This window comes from Hyperolius riggenbachi, chromosome 1, assembly GCF_040937935.1.
Source record: "Hyperolius riggenbachi isolate aHypRig1 chromosome 1, aHypRig1.pri, whole genome shotgun sequence".
Lineage (NCBI taxonomy): Eukaryota > Metazoa > Chordata > Amphibia > Anura > Hyperoliidae > Hyperolius > Hyperolius riggenbachi.
In genome coordinates this window covers 89,710,542-89,734,685 of record NC_090646.1, presented here as the reverse complement: position 1 = coordinate 89,734,685, position 24,144 = coordinate 89,710,542, and the positions used below count along the sequence as shown (strand labels likewise).

Genomic DNA, 24,144 nt, shown 5'->3' with positions numbered 1-24,144 from the left:
TTCACTGACAACATTACACAGGGAGGCATCCAACTTCAGAGTGCAGAACCATGGAGATTCCTGGTGACTCAAGGCTCACCTGTGCAAATATCCTGTTACCTCTTCACCTGTGCCTGACTACTGGAGACTTTATATTCCGGCCACCCTATCAGTGTAAAGTTGCCCTTACACTTATTGATATTACCAGTCCATTCAAACACTTGATCAAATCTAAAAATCGATGCCCCAACATGCTGTCTGAAATCGATAGAATTAATGGATCATATCATTCCAGATCATAGCATTTCATTGGTCATGACATAGGGCCAGCTGTGGATTGACAGCCCATAGCGTTGCACTGCACGGAGCAATGCAACTCTGTGGTTTCAAAGATTTTAAACCTATGCTGAAAGCTATTAAAAATCTGTGTGCAGTGTGTGGAAGGATTCCATCCCTCTTTGATCAACTTGTAATCTGAGAGGGATCTATCTGTTCGCCACATCGAGTGGTCATCTATTAGTGCAGTTTTTCTTAACCTTGACATCCTGAAGGAACCCTTCGAATAATTTCAGATCTCAGGGAACCCCTGTGTTACCAGAGGGAGTGGGGATTTATTATGCTGGTGGCATGGTCTTTGTGGTCACATGGTGGCATGCGTATTAGAGCAACAAGGAAGTTCTGAGTTCAGGTCCGCTTTAACGATCCTATTGTTGGTAATCTTGCGGTCTGTTGCTGTCATCCACATCCCATCGCTAAGCATCTTTAGTAGAAGGATTGTGGAATCTTTGTTTTTTGGCAGTTTCCAGGAATTCAGTCTTGCAGTGGGTACTTAGCTTAAAGAGACACTGAAGCGGAAAAAAAACGTACGATATAATGATTTGTATGTGTAGTACAGCTAAGAAATAAAACATTAGGAGCAGAGACATAAGTCTAATATTATTGTTTCCAGTACAGGAAGAGTTAAGAAACTCCAGTTGTTATCTGTGCAAAAGAGCAATTGAGCTCCATGACTTTTTCAAAGTCGCAGAGAGCTCTGTCTTCTGAAGCTTGTTATCTCAAGTGTCTGGCACTGTGTTGCTTTTTTTCTGCAGAGAACAGTTAAAACGTTCACTAGCCTGCTCTGTAAAAGCATTTAGAATGCTGAGTAGTGTGTAAACTGCAAATATTAGAGAATGATGCCATGTTATAAAAAAACACTCTATAACAGAAAATAAAAATATGATTTTCTTTGCTACTAATGTTCTAGTAATTATCTGTACTACACATACAATTCATTATATCATAATTTTATTTTACTTTTTTTTTGCTTCACTGTCACCTTAAGGCTGGGAGAGTTTTTGTGTCAATATTCTCTGGAAATATCTATGCTTGAACTGTGTTGCCATAGTAAATCCATCCCTTTCAGCTCTGGTTTTGCAGTCCTTGCCTTGTGACAGTCTCAGAACTGATAAATGCCCCTCTGTTGTTCCAGCCTCTGTTTGGTTCTGATCCAAGTACACTGAATTCTGTCCTAACTAGTCTTGTCTTGTATTGTGATATCTTACAGTGTAATAACCTTGTGATTCTGAATTTATCTTGTCTCATCCAGCCTTGTATCCTGTACAGTTGCAATTACAGTACAGTAAAACCTTGGATTGCAGGATTGCAAGTAACTTGGTTTAAAGGATACCAGAGCTGAACTATTTATTAAAAATGGGGGGAGCAGGCTTGTATTAAATGCCATCCTCATGCCCACCGCTCCCCCTGTTCTCCTGTGTCCCCCTCCTTGTTACCCTAGATCCTCAGCCGCAGCTCAGTGCAGGTCACCAGAGTCAGGCGGAAGTGAGCCGGCGCATGCGACAAGGAGCGCTCAGTCTTGTCTTGTATTGATTGTATTGACAAGACACAGAAGTGCAGTCCACTTATTGCCTAGGATCCCAAGGATAACATAGGAGCCGTTCACTCTCCGCTTAGCAATGAGTAGAGAATGGACAAGAGAAGTCCATTCTCCGCTCTAGTGCGAACAGAGCCTGAAGGGAAGCATCTAAAGGACCGTATAGATGCTCAATTAAGTGCTATTTGGAATGATAACTGCTGATCTTTTCAGGTAACAGTTTTATTAACAATTGCTTCGCAGACATTTTACGGTAATTAACCACTTTACCACCAGCAGTGCGGATATCTCCGTCCCTTTTTCCACCCTGTCAACACCAGGGACAGAGATATCCGCATCTCCCGCCGCTGTCCACGCTCCCGCTCGCTTGTACGCGCGCGCTCGTGCACGCCACCGCCCGCTCGACCGGAGATCAATGAACGGGAAAAAACGTTCGTTGATCTTAGCCGCCCGCAATGATCGGCTGCTTCTATGAGAAGCAGCGCGATCATTGTGAAAAAAAAAGGTTTCCCAGCCTCATAACACTTCCTGCAAGTGTACTTCCTACGCTTGCAGGTCGCATAAACAAAAAGTTACTGTGGCCATCTTGTGGCCAAATAGTAAAACTACACCCTAAAGCATTTTTCATATACAAATACATTAGTTTTACACAAAAAATTAACTCATTACCTTCCACACTCCCCAATTTTGAATTTTTTTTTGTAATTAAAAAAAAAATTACAATAAAAAAATACATAAATAGTCACCTTAGGGACTGAACTTTTTAAATATTTATGTCAAGAGGGTATAACACTGTTACTTTATAAATTATGGGCTTGTAATTAGGGATGGACGCAAAACTGAAAAAAATGCACCTTTATTTCCAAATAAAATATTGGCGCCAAACATTGTGATAGGGACATAATTTAAACGGTTTTATAACTGGGACAAATGGGCAAATACATTTCATGGGTTTTAATTACAGTAGCATGCATTATTTAAAAACTATAATGGCCGAAAACTGAAAAATAATTAATTTTTTCCCACATTTTTTCCTATTTTCCCATTAAAACACATTTAGAATAAAATAATTCTTGGCATAATGCCCCACCTAAAGAAAGCCTAATTGGTGGCAAAAAAAAAAAACCAAGATATAGTTCATTTCATTGTGATAAGTAATGATAAAGTTATAGACGAATGAATGGAAGGAGCGCTGAAAGGTGAAAATTGCTCTGGTGCTCAAGGGGTAAAACCCCTCAGTGGTAAAGTGGTTAATATTACTTACTTGTTTCCTGCTCTGTATTTAGCTCTGTTTGCAGCCTTGTGTCCTGTGTTTAGATCCGGCTTGAAGATTTCACTTTAGCCCTTGTGTTTCCAGTTTTCTTTATTTGTTTGTTGTCCTATTTCCACTTTGTTTAGTTTTGCTTTCCACCATTGTGTTCTTGGCTGTGTTACAACTTCTATACAAACATTCCAGGGCATATTAATAAAGCCGTACATTTCCCTATTATTCAAATCAAATGCTTTAATTAGTAAAGGGGAGTTTCCAGGGGAAATTCCTATGCAGCTGTTGCTTGCAGTGTGCGATTACTGTAGTAGCATTGTTATGAAACATAAATATTTGTTTTTCGGTAATTCGCCTTCAGCGTGCCTACTTAACAGAATTTGCCAGGAATATGAAATTAGCCCCCCAATGTTTTAGCTTTTTATGGGTTGCCTTCAAATACCCCTGAACCTGGATAAAATATATTAAAGAGAACCAAACGCCACTTTTTTCCCCCTGGTGTCTAATAACTATAGGAACTGCCATGTTCCCCCTCCCCTTCTACCTTTTCGTTGTTTATCAACCCCCTCTGGCTGCCCATTATTTACCCCCATTTCCCCCCCCCCCCCACACCCGATGAAAGCTTTTGTTTGCTCTCTGCTACTGTGTGCAATAAAATAATTACATCAGTCCTTATCTACCGGAAATTTCAATGGTTGGACAGGCCTTGGAAGTAAGATAAAAAACCTCTGCTAACCTTTCAAATGTAAAAAGAAGAAGTAAAATGTAAGGGTTTTATTATTGGCATGCATTTTTAATGTGCTATTGAGATACCCTTGGTGCTAAAAATGGTGCTTGGTTTACTTTAAATAAAGCACATGGTGGGCTAGATTACCTATTTAGAAGTGTCTTTGGCATTGGGGTCCTTCTGTACCACGTTCCTAGTCCTTCTTGGCCCCTTGCCACCTTGAAGTTCCTCCAAGCGGTGAGGAGCTATTGTGAAGTGCACAGGCGAGAATTTCAAGAGTGCACCTGCCCAGTGAAAGAAAGCGCACATGAAAGAGTGATGGCTTTCTCTGTGCTGGCGGGGCTAGGAACTTGCGCCTGCGCAGCTCTGAACCACGTGCCATCGCTAGGGGAAGCTGCCTGGCTTTTATATTCGGCTGGGGTATTCTATAGAATATGAAAACGACCAGAGACCAGGAAAGGGGAGTGGTGACGATGACAATCAGCAGTGCCAGGACACTCATTGAAAGGTAATCTAGCCCAATTCAGAGGTACTTCCAGTTTACATCTCTGACAAAATATAAATATGTACCTGTGGCAGTCAATGAAAAATCAAAAAACGAGGCTCAGTCTCATATTATCTGTGAGATTCCTGCAATTAAGGCTCGATACCTGATGAAGTGGATCAGTCCTGTGAAAGGCTTGTGTATGAGCCAATATATACCCTAGTTTAAAGAAATACTGTAGGGGGGTCAGGGGAAAATGAGCTGACCTTACCCGGGTTTTCTAATGGTCCCCCGCAGACATCCTGTGTTAGCGCAGCCACTCACCAATGCGCCGGCCCCGCCTCCAGTTCACTTCTGGAATTTCTGACTTTAAAGTCAGAAAACCACTGCGCCTGCACGACCATGTCCTCGCTCCCGCTGATGTCACCAGGAGTGTACTGCGCAGACACAGACCATACTGGGCTTGCGCTGTGCGCTCTTGATGACATCAGCGGGATCGAGGACACGGCAACGCAGGCACAGTGGTTTTCAGACTTTAAAGTCTGAAATTCCAGAAGTGAACCTGAGGCGGGGCCGGAGCATCGGTGAGTGGCTGCGCCAACACAGGATGTCTGCGGGGGACCGTTAGAAGCCCCGGGTAAGTTCAACTCATTTTCCCCTGACCCCCCCTACAGTATCCCTTTAAAGCAATGCGAGTCAGATACATTTATGAGGAAAGTTTACACTCACCTCCCCCTGTAACTGATTTGTTATTATCTTAGGGGCCTCCTCCAATATTCACTTTCAGTGTTATAATAAAGGTCTTTTAATCAATTTATGGACCCGCATAATTATATATGTTAACAGTTGGGCTACTGATATTACTGCAAAATGAAGGAGGAATACCTCTGGCTCAAACTTGCATTTGTATTGAGACGGAGCAACATGCTACATGTGACAGCTACACATACCATGATCAGGTGTATTATTATTTTTTTTTTGTTATACTGTTTTTTATTGGTTTTCAAAAATTCTCAAGAATTCAGTAAACAATGCTCAGGGTACAGATAATAGAAAAAGTTGTACGATATTAGGCAATTACAGACATTGAAAGATCATTGCACAATATCAATGGTACCCAGTAGAACATGTATGAAGGATTACATAAAATATGACAAAGCCCAGTTTAGTACTGTTCAAAATAGGGTTAAAAAAAATGAGTAGAATTTATCTAAGCTTAAACCATACTATATATAAAGAAATCCTAGAGTTTTACTTAAGAGTACTTAGTATAGATACTATGTCATGGTGTTAATAGAACCAAATAACTAGCTTATTTATTCTATAGGAACCTAGTCCAAAAGAAGTGGTGGACTATAACTGAAAAGAATCCATAAAGAGATAAAGAAAGAAGGATTAGGATAGGAAGGAAAGATAACCAGGAGTAGTAGGCAGACAGAAAAGAGCAATAATCTTGTCTTCTAAGTTATATGGCATAATGAGGGTTAACCAATGCTTTTGAAATATGCAGGTAGTTTGAGTGGGTAGATAAAGGCCCAATGTTGGTTGGGAAAGTCATTATCAGGTGTATTCTACAGGTACTTAGGAGGTTAGGGACTGTGACAGCCATGCTCCCTTCCCTCCATAAGCAGAGAAGTGAGGGGGTATGGGGCAAGGGTGTCATGCCCATCCCAGAAATGACCATGGGATGTCAGTAGACTATCAAGAATCCCCTGTGTGAATTACCGTTGGAAATTTGGGGGGTTGTCTGAATTGAATACGGGAGTTTAGAAGGAGGGGGGCGTCTTAATGTGAGCTTGGGAGACAAGAGGGAGGGGATTACGACAAATTAAAGTCTACTCTAGATAAACTGGAAAAAAAATTGGTCCCTCAGTCAATATTAACAACATTAACTAGTAGTTCCAGCACTTTATTCTGAATTTGATCCTGGTGAGGGGAATCATTATTTAGATAATGGCCACATTTGCACGCTAAAACAATATGTTTTCCTGTAGTTCACATTAAAGTTTTTTTGCAGGTGGTGCTACATTTCTTCTTCTTTTTTTTTTTTTTTTTATTGTTGTTCTATGCGACTATCACACTTGTGTAATACTGTGTGGCATTTCAAAAGAGGAAGCCTTGCCTCCACTTGATTAAGATCCTCTGCCAATAAACCATTTTTTCCACCATGCTGCTCATGTGTGCAGTCATAACAACAGACACACAACACTTCTTATAAACAACAAGAGACTAGGAAGTGTAGGCTAACCCACTGGACAGTATGGCGCTAGTCAGGAGTTTGATGCTAGACACTGATGTTACCATGTTTACGCCGGTAATTAGATTATTATTATAGCATATGTCCATGCATGTTCTTACACAAAAACAAGACAGCCAACACCATTTGAGGTGGCCATACACAGGGTGATGTTTCTGTCAGAATCACTTTGAGTGAATAGTCCATCCACCATTCATACAAAGCCACTATCGGGAATTGGATGTGGCAATTACTCTTCCGTCTCTGGTATGCCTGCTTTACAGCCAGCATATTATAAATGAAATTAATAATAATAAAGCAAACTTCCTCCTTCAAAGAGAAACCGTAAACAAGAATTGAACTTCATCCCAATCAGTAACTGATACCCCCTTTCTCATGAGAAATCTATTCCTTTTCTCAAATGGATCATCAGTGAGCTCTGTATGGCTGATATTGCGGTGAAACCCCTCCCACAGTGTGATGTCAGCGGCTCACAGCTCTGAGGTCCTGACATCACACTGTGGGAGCCTTGTTGCATTGTAGGAAATAACAGCTGTTCCCAACTGCCAAAAAAGCAAGCAGCATCTCCTTTCAGTGATATCACCTGCCAGCAGTAAAAATGTCATGATGTGATCAATTTCTGAATGTAAATCGGGGAGAGGAAAGAGTTTACAATGAGCAAACACTGATTAAATCATTTATACATAATTATTGTAAAAATTAAGCACTTTTTTTTAATTACATTTTCACTGGAGTTCCTTTTTAAGAAACGTACCTTCCAAGGTGTGGTCTTTCCTTTCGATAGAAACAATCCTACAAGAATAAGAGGGCGCTGCCTAAACTATTGATTAATTCCAAAGATAGTATTGTGCGGTGTTGTATAATGTTATCCCCTGCTGCAACCTTCTCGGGTGGGGTTAACCCCCGTTCCCCACACGCACGAAAAAATGGTTACTATAATATCTTGAGAGGTGCGCTGAAGAAACAAATACCCACTCTGCGTGATTCTGTTACCTTATTTGCGTTTTTATTTGTATATTTTGTATAATTACTGGGATTTAAAAGTATTTAATTAAAACACACACATATATATCCACTAAAGGTTATATGTAGAAGGAACAAGACCAATAGCGCTTAGCATATCCACACCACCACACTACGCACTAGTAGCGTTTCAACACATCCACACTACCACACTCAGCGTGCTGGTTCCCTTCAATTAGTGAGGATATTCTCCTCTTAAAAAGCAAAAAATATATAAAATATAAAACTGTGTGTGTATAAAAATAAAAGACACACATATATGAGGTAGGGATCCCAAAGAATAAAAATTGTAGTATTTGATAGGTTATATCAATACCCGGGTTTTCAATGATTTACACATGCAAAAGTCCCAATCCTTATTGTAAATTTTCAGCTAGATCAAATATATGCTGTACCTCTGTTCCAATAGCACTATGCCTCTTCAATTAGAATCCTTATAGACACTCCACCAGTGGTGAATATTTTTATCACCATCTTATTACCTCACCTCCTATGGCGTGTTTTCATTGAATAGTTGCATGTCCCGGTCCCATAGATGGATCGTCTGTTACAAAAGGTCAATCCGGATGAACATCCAAGAGATCAACAGCGGAGAACGGTCTCTTACCAGCCTTCTCCCACTCCGGTATCAACTTCCGGTTCTCGGCTCCTTCGTGATGACGTCACTTCCTCCAGTGCGTCTCACCAGCGCTGCTCAGACCACTTCCCTGCGTTCCACCTCGCCGATATGGGGTTATTACACTCTCCTCAGGCTGATGTGCAGGCAAAAGTAGGCTGACTAGTCGATGGAATGGGGTGCCCCTTCACCTCTACTGCAATGTAAGGCTGATTGACATGTTTCAACGGTAACGACCGCCTTCATCAGAATCTTAGGAGCCATTGAGCCAGTCGTCTTTTTATACCAGCTGACATCTAAACCACAGACCCTCCCCTTCTTTTTCCATTAAAGTGATAGTTCTATCGAGGTTTTTTTTCACATATTCCAAAATTTAAGGGACATATAGTTGTATACATATTAGGGTTTGTTTCAGTGCTATGTATCCCCGAGACATGCACATTGTAGATCCAGTTACCGCTGCAGTTATTTATTTTATTTTATATTAAATATTCCAAATATTTCAAACACTTCAAGTATCTTGAAACATCACGGCCACATGTATTCAGGTAATAATTAGTAAACTGCCTCAGGGAACCAGACTTTTTACAGGGAACCAGAACGCTTGCGCATACAACACTCTGTACCTACTTCATAAATCCAAACAGCTCCATCTCTTCATTCAATCCCTTTGGAGCAAGGCTGTCTAGATTAAAGATCCATCTGCTCTCCTGTCTTGACATTTTAGCGATGTAATCCCCACCTCTTAAATCCCTATGAACCACCTCCAGTCCAAAATAAATTATATCCCTTACACAGCGGTTATGATGACTCTCAAAATGTTTGGAGAGTGGGTGTCCTTGCCACCTCTTCCCAATATTATTTAAATGTTCCCCAATCCTGCTGGATAAAGATCTCTTAGTGCGTCCCACATATATTTTTCCACAGGGGCAGGTCAAACAATAAATAACACCCCTGGTGTCACATGTAATCAATTCTTTTATCTTGTAGGCCTCTTTACCCCCCCTAACCTCAGTTATTTTCTTATAACCTTTTGTTTTCCTACAACTAACACATCTCCCACATCTTACAGTGGATATATATGTGTGTGTTTTAATTAAATACTTTTAAATACCAGTAATTATACAAAATATACAAATAAAAACGCAAATAAGGTAAGAGAATCACTCAGAGTGGGTATTTGTTTCTTCAGCGCACCTCTCAAGATATGATAGAAACAATCCTGACTAAGGCCCTTTCACAGGGGCAGCTGAAGAGCAGTGAAGTCACCGCCTGTCAGCTGCTCTCCTGCACTGGGCGGCGCTTGTTAGCAATCAGTACCGACGCTGTGCAGACGCCCCCCCCCCCACCACCACCACCACCACCACCACCATAGAGTGAGATCTGAGCGTCGAAGCCACTTTCAAACTCGACATGTTGTGCTCCTTTGCCACCCAGTAATGCCAGCCAGTGTCAGTGCTTGACAGGTGTGGTGTTACAACTGCTGCAATTCGGCTGCATTTAAATTGCACTCCAATTGCATTGGTGGGTGACAGATGGGAGACTGAACTGCTCGGCAAGCACGCCGTTCAGCCGTCCGTATGAAAGGGGCCTTATTTCTCTATCTCTTCATCACCATGAACTGAATCTACCTATGCTTTTTAAGGAACTGGTTTATACTCTACATCCTAGAGTTGGTTTCCTAGGAATACATGCAGAGATATTACTCAGAAAGTTGTTACCTCATGTGACTTAGGCAATGTCGGGAAACTTCTGCAGATACCTCATCAGTCAGCCAAGTTCAGACACTGGTTTGCTTTCAAGGTTTGTTTTCTATGTAGTAAAAGCTCATAGATTTTAGGCAGGTATAAGCTGAAATGACACTTTTTTTTTAATTTTTACAAAATGTGATCAATAAAGACCGTAACTACACAAATCTTCATGCAATTTAATGTTTTTATTAAAATTATTTTTTCACTTAAGGCTGGTTTCACACCAGCAACCAGCATCAGTGATGCAGTGCGTCGCACCCGACGCCCCGCATCACACCATCAAAAACAGGCCTTCAGGGAACAACGCGCCATTGCGCGGTGTTGCCTGTCTGGCCACCGGCCTACCAGGAAGTGACACGCGGGTGACGCATGCTTTCCACCCCTTCCTGCTTTGGGTATGCTGAAGTGTATTGTTTAAGCACACAATCCACACGTCGCCACAGACTAACATGACTTCCAGGCCGACGCAGGGCCACATCTTTAACGTAGTTCTTGACCTGCCTCGGGGATGTGGCAAAAACGTCACTTCCGTTGCGCCATAACGTCGGAGTAGGAAAGTCTCCATAGATTTTCATTGCACAGTGGTGGGTTGTGGTAAAAATAGTGCACCGCCTCGATGTGAAAGGGCCCTCAAGGACTCATGAAGTGAGAGGAATATGGAGGTTGACATATTTATTTCCTTTTAAACAATGCACATGGCCTGGCTGTCCTATTGATCCTCTGTCTCAAATACGTATAGCCACAGACCCTGAACAAGCATGCAGATCATATTTTCTGACCCAAGTCTGAGCTAGTTAGCTGCATGCTTGTTTCAGTACTGCATCCAAATGGATCCGCAGGCCGCCAAGCAACTGGTATTAAAATTTAGGCAGCTTGGAAATGCAATTAAATTCAGCAGTTGCTCCTCCTCCAACTTATTGTGGATGGGGTGAGGGTCTCACTACTGTGTTGAAAAGGAAAGTATGGTAGATCCTGGGGTGGTTAGACCAAATATAACTGCCATGACTAGTGGTGAACAAATCTGTGCATTTTTCGTGAATCTTCATTCATGAATAATAAGGCAAATTTTGCATTGACGTCTATGACGCTGAGTTTGATGCTGACTATCCGTCTATGAAGCTGAGTTTGACGCTGACTATGCGTCTATGACGCGGAGTTTGATGCTGACTATGCGTCTGTGATGCTGAGTTTGACGCTGACTATGTGTCTACGACGCTGAGTTTGACGCTGACAATGCGTCTATGACGCTGAGTTTGACGCTGACTATGCGTCTATGACGCGGAGTTTGACGCTGACTATGCGTCTATGACGCGGAGTTTGACGCTGACTATGCGTCTGTGACGCTGAGTTTGACGCTGACTATGTGTCTACGACGCTGAGTTTGACGCTGACTATGCGTCTATGACGCTGAGTTTGATGCTGACTATCCGTCTATGAAGCTGAGTTTGACGCTGACTATGCGTCTATGACGCGGAGTTTGATGCTGACTATGCGTCTGTGATGCTGAGTTTGACGCTGACTATGTGTCTACGACGCTGAGTTTGACGCTGACAATGCGTCTATGACGCTGAGTTTGACGCTGACTATGCGTCTATGACGCGGAGTTTGACGCTGACTATGCGTCTATGACGCGGAGTTTGACGCTGACTATGCGTCTGTGACGCTGAGTTTGACGCTGACTATGTGTCTACGCCGCTGAGTTTGACGCTGACTATGCGTCTATGACGCTGAGTTTGACGCTGACAATGCGTCTACGACGCTGAGTTTGACGCTGACTATGCGTCTATGACGCTGAGTTTGATGCTGACTATCCGTCTATGAAGCTGAGTTTGACGCTGACTATGCGTCTATGACGCGGAGTTTGATGCTGACTATGCGTCTGTGATGCTGAGTTTGACGCTGACTATGTGTCTACGACGCTGAGTTTGACGCTGACAATGCGTCTATGACGCTGAGTTTGACGCTGACTATGCGTCTATGACGCGGAGTTTGACGCTGACTATGCGTCTATGACGCGGAGTTTGACGCTGACTATGCGTCTGTGACGCTGAGTTTGACGCTGACTATGTGTCTACGCCGCTGAGTTTGACGCTGACTATGCGTCTATGACGCTGAGTTTGACGCTGACAATGCGTCTATGACGCTGAGTTTGACGCTGACTATGCGTCTATGACGCTGAGTTTGATGCTGACTATGCGTCTATGACGCTGAGTTTGACGCTGACTATGCGTCTATGACGCTGAGTTTGACGCTGACTATGCGTCTATGACGCTGAGTTTGACGCTGACTATGCGTCTATGACGCTGAGTTTGACGCTGACCATGCGTCTATGACGCTGAGTTTTTTGTGCAAAGCCCCGATTGGGATTCAAAACCACATATAAATTGTTTGCTTTATTTGATATTGATTGTAACTTTTCTAGCACTTTATTTATTCTATGTTGTTTGATGTATGCACAGGCACTTTAGCATGGTCTGCTGATCCAGGTCTATTTACCTTTTGCACATTATTGCACCCCTGGGTTCATGTTCATTTATGTACTCTGGGTGATTTATCATTACACTATACAGATTTCTGGGCACATGAATTGATTAATGGTTATTAGGATCATGGCAGTGCATTTCAATATGGGAATTGTTTTTTTAAGTTGTCTTTATTTTTATGAATTATAATGGAGCGATTGATTATTGCCTAGTGTGATATAATAAAGATTGTACATATTGTAGCATTACCTTTAAATCAAGCGGTGCTTTTTCTTCATGGGCATCTTTTCTCAAATTTTATATATATATATATATATATATATATATATATATATATATATATATATATATACATACACACCCCCCCCCCACCACCACACACCCCCACATGAGGTTCAGCCAGAGAGTAACCTACGCACTGATTGCTTGTCACATGACAGCAGAACGTCAGTATAAATGTTCAGCAGCATTAACTTGAACTCCCACCCCAATCAGATCCTCCAACCCATAGGTGAGGAGTGTGATGCTACTATAACACGGGGATTGAAACCCTTGTAAAAACATATGATATACAGTATGTTTTCATTTTCTCAATTGATTGAATGAGTGTGTGTGTTTATCCTCTTTTGTGTGATTCTATCTATCTATCTATCTATCTATCTATCTATCTATCTGTACAGTGCTGCCCATAATGATTCATACCCCTGGCACGCCTTGACTTAAAGTTACTTTTATTCAACCAGCGAGTAATTTTTTGACAGGAAATGACATAGGAGTCTCCCAAAAGATAATAAGACGATGTACAAGAGGCAGTATTGTGGGGAAAAAAAACATTTCTCAGCTTTATTTACATTTGATCAAAAAGTGTCCAGTCCAAAATTATTCATACCCTTCACAAACTGTCACAGTCTGGGGGAAAATCCAAAGTTCTATAACATTCCAAATAGTCCAAGCTGTTCCAAAGCATCCTAATTACCCTGATTCATTGGGAACAGCTGTTTTAATCAACTCAACAGGTGAAAAACAGCAGCTCTCTGCAAAAATTACTTGCTGGTTGAATAAAAGTAACTTTAAGTCAAAATTTGCCAGGGGTATGAATAATTACGGGCAGCACTGTACATGCTTCTACAGTTCATTTGTTGGTCACAGCGAGGCAGCTGCACTATTGAGGAAGCTGCAGATACCTCTGATTGAAGAGATAGCCGCTTCTGCAGAACTGCCTCTGTGCTTAGAAGGTGCTGTGTACATGGCCAGCACATTCTGCTTTTAGAGGAAGCTCAGCTGGGCGGCCTCACAAACAAGATCCTCACATGGAAATTCCCTTTGATATGTACAGTGTATAAACGTGTAGATTACCATGAGTGTGTAGCCACTGTAGTGATATGGGCTGTGAGAACAGGAAGCTTGTAAAAAAAGCCATGTAGTGCAGTTGTGGTGTCAGACCCCAGGAAGGAGGAAGCTAGTATCACCAGAGGAAATAAGCTATGGGCATGTCTCACTTGACCAGAGCAAGCTATTCATCTGAGAGAGGCGGGCACTGCTGCTCTGTCACTTCTGCTGTGTGCCTTCACTATTCAGTATGAGTTTGGTCTTCGGAACCATGGTCCTTTCCTGATGGCGGTATCTATTAAAAGGTCCAAGTCACTAGCTGTATCTGTTGAACGAAGGATGTGCTGGGTGGATAGCAGGTTTGTGGGAAACAGGTTTTGTGATGTGTTGTGGGACGCATAGCATTTTGTCTGTGATGGTGTTTGGGACTGCTTTGGTGTCCTTGATAGCCTATGTGATTGGTTTGCATTTGCTGACTTGTCCAAGCAGCTTTAGTAGTTTTCAATAGGTGTCTTTGTTGCTAGTCTGAGGTATGTGATGTTTAAAGCAAACCTGTGAGGTTTGCTACAGGTTTTTGAGGATACTTACCTTGAGAGGGGGATGCCTCTGGAACCTGCAGAGGTTCCCCCGTCCTCCTCAGCCAGGCCGAACCAGCGTTGAGACTTCTAAAGCATGGCCGCACTGCACCTGTACAGTAGCACGGGCCCAGAGGTTTTTTTTTAACAGAACCCCAGCGGGTCCATGCTACTGTCCATGTGCCACCTGTTAACAAGCGGTTATTCGGAGGTCTCAGCGCTGGAACAGGCCAATGAACAAGGGCGAGGGAAGTCTCTGGAGGATCTTATAGGGGCACTTTTTTTCCTACAGGTACACTTTAAAGCAAACCTGATGCAAAAGAAATCCTTATGATATAATGAATTGCATATGTAGTACGGATAATGAATATAACATAAGTAGCAAAGAAGAGAGAGTCTCATATTTTTATTTTCAGTTATATAGCTTTTTTTTTATAACATTGTATCATTCAGTTGCATGTTCACACTCTGTTTTTAAGCTATAAAACATAGCAGAAATAATGACCCTTTGAACTTTCCTGCAGTAAAACCTTATCTCAAGCTGTTTCTTGACTGTTTAAGTGTTTCAGAAAACAGGACTGTATAGCTCAGAGAAGCTCTTTTGTATAGATAGCAACTGCTGCAGGTTTGATTTAAGTAATCAAAGGGTCTTATCTATTTATCATAAATTAGCAAAGTCCTTGCTAATTCTTCTGCTGTCCTGTTGTAATTTAAGGCATCTGAATGAAACTAATTATTATTTGCAAAAAAAAGCCTCTATACCTCCTACTGATGTTCAAATGTATATAAGCTGTCTGTTCTAGCATCTTGTCAGCATACAGGAATAGTCTGAAGGCATATTCTTTTTCTTTTAAGTTAGCCAATAAGTGGGATCATCCTGATTCAAAACTTCTTGTTGATGTTTAGAAAATGATTTGATATTCTGTATAGATATATAACAGTAGGGGCAGATGTTCTGTAGAAAGGCCTAGAAGAACCAGAAAGCAGATGTGAGATAGAACAGGGTCTGTTTTTCCACTGCAGTCATCTGGATCCCTTTGTAGAGGAATTAGATAGAAGTCAATGCGAATTTTTAGCTGTTTAATGGGTGTGATACGGGACTGGGTACATTGATGATGGTAACATTGCTAAGGTGATGCCAGTGGTTGTGGTGATGATCACAGTGAGGGCATAAGTGGAATGAAGAAGGCGGGTTAATGGAGAGACAGAGTTATCACGTATTTTACATACAGTATGCTGTGCATAGATCCCGATATGCATACCCTATGCAAAGATGGTGGTTAATTTGCTTTACATATCCTGTGAGTTCACAAGCACACTCTAAACTGATGGCCACAAGGCAAGTCATGTATACACCAGGAATACCGATAGGGGATGAGTAACAGTCACAGCAGTCTAGCGGATGCTTTAGGATCTGGAAAGCTGGGAATGGGAAGCAGTTTGTTCATCACCTCTTCTTGTTACTGCTTTCTTCAGAAGGGGTGACTGTACACTGCCATGCCCAGTCACCCATCAGGGAGGGTGGGGTGCCTAGACACAGGGGCCTCATCTTCATTTTGCTATGTGGTCCCTTTAGTGATTCCACTGAGAATCAAGAGCAGAATAAAAATAAAAAAAATAATAAGGTCACCAAGTGGCTGAACAGCATACTGGATAAGGGCTTCACCTCTGACATAGGAGATCAGGTTCTACATCCTGGTGGGAGCCAGTACCTTTTCAATAAGGAGTCATTGGGCAAGACTCCCTAACACTTCAGGGTGGCCTATTGAGCGGCCCCTTGTCTGCAGCTCTCAAGTTTAAATCCAACAGGAGAAAATCGCTATACAAATGTTAGCATTGTTACCTTACTGAAGGCCCTATAGTATCTTTGTCCCCTTCCTGATGCTACACTCTCCTGCTTTCATTATTATTATTACAGTAAGTATTTATATAGCATCAACATCTTCTGCAGCGCTGTACAGAGTATATATTGTCTTGTCCCTTAACCGTCCCTCAGAGGGGCTCACAATCTAATCCCTACCATAGTCATATGTCTATGTATGTATTGTATAGTGTATGTATTCTAGATTAGGGCCAATTTGGGGGAAGCCAATTAACTTATTTGTGTATTTTTGGGATGTGGGAGGGAACAGGAGTGGCTGGAGAAAACCCATGCAAACACAGGGAGAACATACAAACTCAGTGAAGATGGGATTTGAACTGGGGGCCTAGCGCTGCAAGGTGAGAGTGCTAACCATTACGCCACCATTCTGTGTAGACATTAATCAGTATATATAACATTTTTTTTATTTTACATCTATTTACACATCCTAGTTCAGGACAAGTTCGTAGCGGAATACAAAGATAAGAACATTTGTTTCAGCAAATGGATGTTCTAACCTTGAATGATACAGAGAAGGTTGCAAAATACTATTAAACAGACAACAACCATATCAGAGTATACAGTGTAGTAGAAGAAATGGTTAATATTTAACAACATTTTGAATATTTAGGCATCACAGAAGTGACAGCAGTGCAGGGTTAGGCCCCATTCACACTGATTGTATTGTGGAAAGTAGAGAGGTATGAAGTCTCTTGATGGTTATTTACTATTATTATTATCTAGTATTGATACATTGCTAACATCTTCTGCAGCGCTGTATATATAGCCTTGTCTCTAACTGTCCCTAAGGGCTCTTTCACACTAGAGGCTAGTTTGGGCGTTTTACAGCCAAGACCATAGTTTATGTTTTCCAAGGCAAAATAAAGGTCCATAGACTTTCATTTTACCTTTCACACCTAAAGCGGCTTTTTTGGGCGTTACGTTTTGAAGCTCCTTGGAGCTTTTTCAAAGCTGTTTACAGCCAAAGTTGGCTTTTTGCTTTTCAATGATAGTCAATGGAAAACGCCAACTACAGCTTTTTTACAGCTGTTTCAAAGCGTTTTACAGCTGACTTGTTGACTTATTTTTAAAGAAAAAAAAATGACGTTTTCATATGAGCTGTAAAACGCTTTGAAAACTCTATGTATTGGCGTTAAGCGAAAGGCAGAGTTTTAGCCTTTTCTACCGCAGCCTCTAGTGTGAAAGAGCCCTAAGCGGAGCTCACAAGCCAATCCCTCCCATAGTCATATGCCCATTGTAGCCTAGGGCCAATTTATAGGGGGAAGCCAATCAACTTAAATGTTTTTGGGATGTGGGAAAAGACAGAGTGCCCAAAGTCAACCCACGCAGACACGGGAAGAACATACAAACACCATGCAAATCATTCTCTGGCTGCGATTTGAACCGGGGACCCAGCGCTGCGAGAATGCTATCCACTACACCACTGCATGATACATATGATACAGATATCTAGTCATCTTCTGTAATGTCTTCAAACAGGAAGTAATGTAAGAGATAATTTTAACAAGGACATAGATAAGAGTAAAAACCTTCTGTCTGATAGTTAACACTTTCTGTTTATACCATGAAATGACACAACGTACTTCATGCTAAAAAAGCTGTGAACTATCCCTTTTTGTGTATAGTACAGACAGTGGGCTTGATTCACTAAGACAAATAGCATGCCTTATCAGAGATAACACGCCTTATTAAAGGTAACATGCCTTATCAGAGTAGCATAGCGATCTTATGCCTGCTAATTGGCAATGACGAGAGCTCCACTCGTTCTGCCCTGAGCCCCTGCGAGTTCGTAGCTCTCGCTATGCTACTCTGATAAGGCGTGTTAACTTTGATAAGGCATGCTATTTGTCTTATGCTGGGAATACACGGTTCGATTTTTAGCCGATTAGATGGTTCGATAGATAATTTCCGACATGTCCGATCTCCCTTTCTATTCTTTTGCTGCTCGATTTCTGATAGAAGTGAATGGAAAAAGATAAGAAAAAAACTGGCGGAAGATAAGAGACTGCAGAATCGTGCTGCAAAAACGATCGAGAGCAGAAACGCACGGCAGAAATGAACCGTGTATTCCCAGCCTTAGTAAATCAAGCACAATGTCAGCAAAATGGCAGATTCAATGTACACACAAAATCAGGCAGCACTGATGGGCTATGGGAAAGGTGAAACAATGAAAAATGGATTACCACATGGATCAATTTGCACTCGTTTCTGGAAAATTTTTATTTTGAAGTTTGCCAGTAAATCATGTTTAGAAGATGCTGATTTTTTTTTTATCTCACTACAACTGCCCATGCTATATTAGTATTGATGATGTCACTGCGGGTCACATGACTCATTTAGAAACTGTTTAAATAGTGGCATAACCGTCTGTGCAAGTAAACCACACTTGTATATGCAGAAAGGAAGGAGTACATCATTTAGAAGAAATGTGTGGCATGCCCTATTACCATCTATCAGAGGGGAGTCAACACGCTTGATTAAAAGGTCTTAGGGCCAGAAGACATGAACTTGACTGAGGCTGTGTTAGTGAGTTTGAGCGATTAATAAAGTTAATTGTATTGTATTATTCCACTCAGATGTGCTCTATTTACAGTGCTGCCCATAATTGTTCATACCCCTGGCAAATTTTGATTTAAAGTTACTTTTATTCAACCAGCAAGTATTTTTGGATGGGAAATGACATAGGTGTCTCCCAAAAGATAATAAGACGATGTATAAAAGGCATTATTGTGGGGAACAAAAATCTTATCTTTTATTTACTACATTTGAGCAAAAAAGTTTCCAGTGCAACATTATACATACCCTTCTTAATAATACGGTTGGAGGGTCTTTTTGCCATTACCCTGATCTTTAGAGGTGTAATAGTGGAGGTGGGGGTGAACGATTTTATTATTGATCTGTTGAGTTTGTTCATGTGACTATAACCACTTTCTGTGTCGGAGAGTATTTATCTCTTAACAATGGTTGTCTGACCATAATCCGACATAGGGCAGATCAATATTTGACTTTGGAGTATGCGGGTTAAGCCGTTAGTGCTGAACGCATACTGTCTAAACCTACTAACACTATTGTGTATAGTTTGAGTACTGAGAAATCGTTGTTCTCTGACCCATATATCCGAATGATAGACCAGAAACTGTCTACTTGTGGACTGTTATGGTCAACAGTACTCCAAACACATCGTCAGTAGTACTCCAAATACTTATATAAACGTATATCGTTTTTTTCCCCCACCGTTTATGTTAGATGGTGATGGTGTTGTTAGCCCGTTTTAATAAGTTTTGACAAATAAAAGTTATATTTTATGGTAATATATTACCAATATCCTCTAAGGGGCCTATAGGGATCAGTGGATCCCAGTGTTTTGTGTCTTTAGCTCCCTCTACAGATTCTCGATTGGATTAAAGTCAGGATTCTGACTGGGGCACTCCAAAACGTTAATGTTGTTGTCTGCTAACCATTTCTTCACCATTTTTGCTGTGTGTCATGCTGAAATGTCCACTGGTGCCCAAGGCCAAATTTCTCTGCAGACTGCCTGATGTTGTAGTTGAGAATCCTCATGTATTGCTCTTTTTTCACGGTGCCGTTTACTGTGACTAGGGTAGGTTACATGGTCCATTGGCTGAAAAACACCCCCAAAGCATTAGGTTCCCACCACCATGTTTGACAGTGAGGATGGTGTTCTTTGAGTTGAAGGCTTCTCCTTTTTTACGCCAAATGAAGGAAACATCTTTGTCACCAAACAATTCAATTTTTGTTTCATCTGACCATTACACAGAAGACCAGAAGACTTCTTTGTCCAGATGAGCATTTGCAAAGGCCAAGAGAGATTTTGTGAGCCTTATCTGGAGAAGTGGCGTCCTCCTTGGTCTGCATCTGTGGAACCCAGCAGTGTACAGTGTCCGTTGGAATATCTGCCCAGAGACATTGTCACCAGCAGAGCCCAGATTCACCAGGATGGCCTTGGTGTTGATCCTTGACCCATGTCCTCTGAGATTTCCCACAGTGCGGAACATCTTGTTTTTTTAATAATACTTTGCACTGTAGCCACTGGAACTTGAAAACATTTAGAAATGGCCTTTTCCTTACTTGTGAGCAGCCACAATGTGCAGCCACAGGTCCTCACTGAGCTCCTTTGTCTTAGACATGACAGTCCACAAACCAACTGCAGAGAGCTGCTGTTTTTCACCTGTTGAGTTGATTAAAACAGCTGTTCCCAATTAATGAGCGTAATTAGGATGCTTTGGAAGGGTAATGCAGGGTAATTAGACTATTTGGAATGGTTTAGAACTCTGGATTTTCCCACAGACTGTGACAGTAGCACGGTGGCGTAGTGGTTAGCGCTCTCGCCTTGCAGCGCTGGGTCCCCGGTTCGAATCCCAGCCAGGGCACCATCTGCAAGGAGTTTGTATGTTCTTCCAGTGTCTGTGTGGGTTTCCTCCGGGTACTCCGGTTTCCTCCCACATCCCAAAAACATACAGATAAGTTAATTGGCTCACCGATAAATTGGCCCTAGACTACATTACTTATACTACATAATACATACATAGACATATGATAATAGTAGGGATTAGATTGTGAGCTCCTTTGAGGGACAGTTAGTGACAAGACAATATATACACTGTACAGCGCTGCGTAAGATGTCGGCGCTATATAAATACTAAATAATAATAATAAAAGGGTATGAATAATTTTGGACTGGACACTTTTTGCTCAATTGTAAAAAAAAAGCTGAGAAATGTTTTTTCCCCACAATAATACCTCTTGTACATCGTCTTATTATCTTTTGGGAGACACCTATGTCATTCCCCATCAAAAAAATTACTTGCTGGTTGAATAAAAGTAACATTCATTCAAAATGTGCCAGGGGTATGAATAATTATTGGGAGCACTGTAGCTTACGGTATTTGTGAGGATGAGGAGCAGGGGTTGAAAATCATTGGGAAACCCATGTCATGAGATTTGAGGGACTGAAGCTGTTTTAGTGAGTTTGAGCAATTAATAAAGTTCATTGTATTGTATTATTCCACTCAGATGTGCTCTATTTAGCTTATTTGTGAGAGGGTGACAAATCATTGGGAAATCCTACACATATCATGGGAGTTCTAAGGCAAAACAGAGTTAATTCAGCATTATCTGCCTCAGGCTACTTGTCACTGCATTACAAAGGTGACCTATTTAGCTACCTCAGCCTTGCAATAAAGCTTTCTTTATTTAACACAACTGTTTCTCTGGAAAGACCAATTCTAATTGCTTTTGAGCTGCAGATGTAGCTTTATAGGTGTAGCGTATGAGAAACAAAAAAGTTGTGGTCTAACATTGTTCCACTTTCACCCCTGTGCTGGGCTACATTTCTCGCTACTGCTTGTCTCGTAAAACTTTTTTTTTTTTTAATTTTTTATAAAGGTTATTAGAAATCTCAATTAATGATCCATTCAGAATTCCTCTCAGTCACTTTATTGAAATAATGAAAGAACACCTGAAGTGAAAGGGACATGGAGGCTGCCATATTTGTTTCCTTTTAAACAATACTAGTTGCAGTTGGCAGTGCTGCAGATCTTTCTGGCTGCAGTAGTGTCTGAATCCCACACCTGAAACAAGCATGCAGCTAATCTAGTCAGACTTCAGTTAGGGCTTATTCACATGTTGCAGTCAGTTTTGAGGCAACTGCACATAGTGGGGTTGATTCACTAAACCGTGCTAACTCATAGCATGGCCGCGCTTATAATGCATGATTTTTTTGCGTGACAATTCGTGATTGCGCGCGAAAACCGCTACGCACGTTATCGTTAGCATGGTTTAGTAAATCAACCCTATTGTGTGATAAACATGGTAACATGAGTCCATAGACTTTCATTTTAACATTTACAGTACAGCAGTGAGTTGCTGAGCAGTGCATTTCAACTCACTGGAAGTGATTAAAACTCATAGACATGCATGATACGTGTTTCAGCGCATGGATCATGCAGGTAAGCCCTGCTAAATAAGACGGTTTCCTTTACATCACTTCACAGTGGTTTGACAATGCAAATAAAACGCGTAGAAATCCATAGAAATACGTGATGAAGTGCACAAAAAGACACTGACAAATTTATGCATTTTTACATGCATTTTAATGCATTTCAAAGCATTTACTAGTGTGAATGAGCCCTTAGAGCACCTGATCTGCATGCTTGTTTAGGCTCTAAGGTGAAAAATATTAGAGGCAGATAATTAGTATGAAAGCCGGGCAAAGCATTGTTGAAAAAGAAAATAAATATGTCAGCCTCCATATCCCTCTCACTTCAAGTGTGCTGCGAGTGCACACCATGACTGCCACACTAAGTCACCACCTACACTAAGCCACTGCCCACAGGTGTGTCCTTGCATACATAGGTATGCATGGATGCACCTGCAGCTACAAGTGCACACCACAATGGCTGCACTAAGCCGCCGCCTACACTTAGCCCCCACTGCACTAAGCTGCCGCCCACAACTGCACCGACCCGCTCTAGGCCACCGCTCACATGTCCTATGCATAGTTACAACCTTTGGTTAGTATATGGGATAGCCCCGACAACAGATTTCAGATAACAGAGGTCTGTAGTGAATGCTCTTCTATTCTGCACCTTCTATCCTCGTTTGCATTGACTGTGTGAATGTGACAGCATTTCATCTAAGAAAGACGGGACAGTAGTAATAAGTGATAATAGAATAGTAAGTAGAAAGGGCAGGAATTCATATGGTGTGACCTTTAGGCAGAATGATGCATGCTTGCACTGTAGTGTTTGCGTTGGAGGATTATTATCAGCAACATCCTGGTCTAGTTCCTCTCCCAGCTATTTATAGTTGCTCTGAACACCCACTGTTCCCCAACATGCAGGGTATTTTTGCCTTGTAGGTGTCTTGCTTTTGTTGTTTGCCTGTTGCCCACATAACACATTGAAATAATTATAACAGCAGGAAATGAGGAAGAAGTGCAAAATCTTGAGTCATTGTAATTGTGAAGTATCCCACAGTGCTGTCTCTGGACGTGTGAGACTGCAGTCTCTTCATTCTCCACTAATTCTGATAGGACGAAGGTCTATCTGTGTGTGCTGTGATACACTATGCTCTCCATGTACGGTTGTCAAACATTTGCAGATGAGAATTAAAGCTCAAGTTCATGCACTGATTTTCTGTGCACTTAACAGTACATTGTTTTAAATTAATAAAGATTTCCAAATTAAAAAAAAGGAAAATAAATACCTGCTGTATCAGTTTATGGACCCTCATCTCTTCCACCACAGACCTCCCTGTCCCCGTCTGTTCACTACCCTCCCCTAGTCACTCTGATGCCATGCATCTCTGCTGGTTACTGGCATAATCACACTGAATACACTGCATATAGGCTGTAAGTATGCACAGACGCACCTGTAGCTGAGCGCACACACCACAACCTCTGCACTAAGTCACCACCCCATCTGTGCCACCCACACTCAGTAAGCCGCCAGACACACTGAGACACTGCCCACAACGCAAATGTCACCTTGACTCCAAATCCTGCACAAAAAGCAAAGGCTGTACGCATGCGTGGATGTACCTGCGCATGCTATTCTTTTGAGAATTGATTGTTGATGCACCTGCGCACTAAGCCTCTGCCAACAATGTAAAACAAAGGCTGTAACTATGCATGGACGCACCTCCACCTGCTTGCAAATTCTTTGGAGAATCCGGGGTTTATGCACTTGCGCACTAAGCCACTGCAAACAAAGCAAAGGCTATTAGTATGCATGGATGTACCTCCAACTGCTTGCAATTCTTTAGAGAATGCAGGGTTTATGCACCTGCGCACTAAGCCACTGCCTGCAAAGCTAAGGCTGTAAGTATGCATGAACGCACCACCGACCTGCTTGCAATTTGTAGAATCGGGGGTCCGACCC

The 24,144-nt window shown here is 41.7% G+C and overlaps 1 protein-coding gene across 5 annotated transcripts in view; it reads left to right on the top strand.

The window, feature by feature from the left end:
* Window positions 1-24,144, top strand: part of SH3BP2 (SH3 domain binding protein 2) — a 156,038-nt gene that overhangs the window by 65,571 nt on the left and 66,323 nt on the right. The window contains exon 1 of one of the 5 annotated variants that reach the window (XM_068276535.1): window positions 13,990-14,145. The exons of 3 other annotated variants lie outside the window; for them this stretch is intronic. In XM_068276535.1, coding sequence (XP_068132636.1) covers window positions 14,072-14,145 — 74 coding nt within the window. In that variant the 5' untranslated portion in view covers window positions 13,990-14,071. Of the gene's footprint in view, window positions 1-13,989; window positions 14,146-18,620; window positions 18,770-24,144 lie in introns of those variants that run through there. One more of the 5 variants, XM_068276579.1, reaches the window with a different exon arrangement.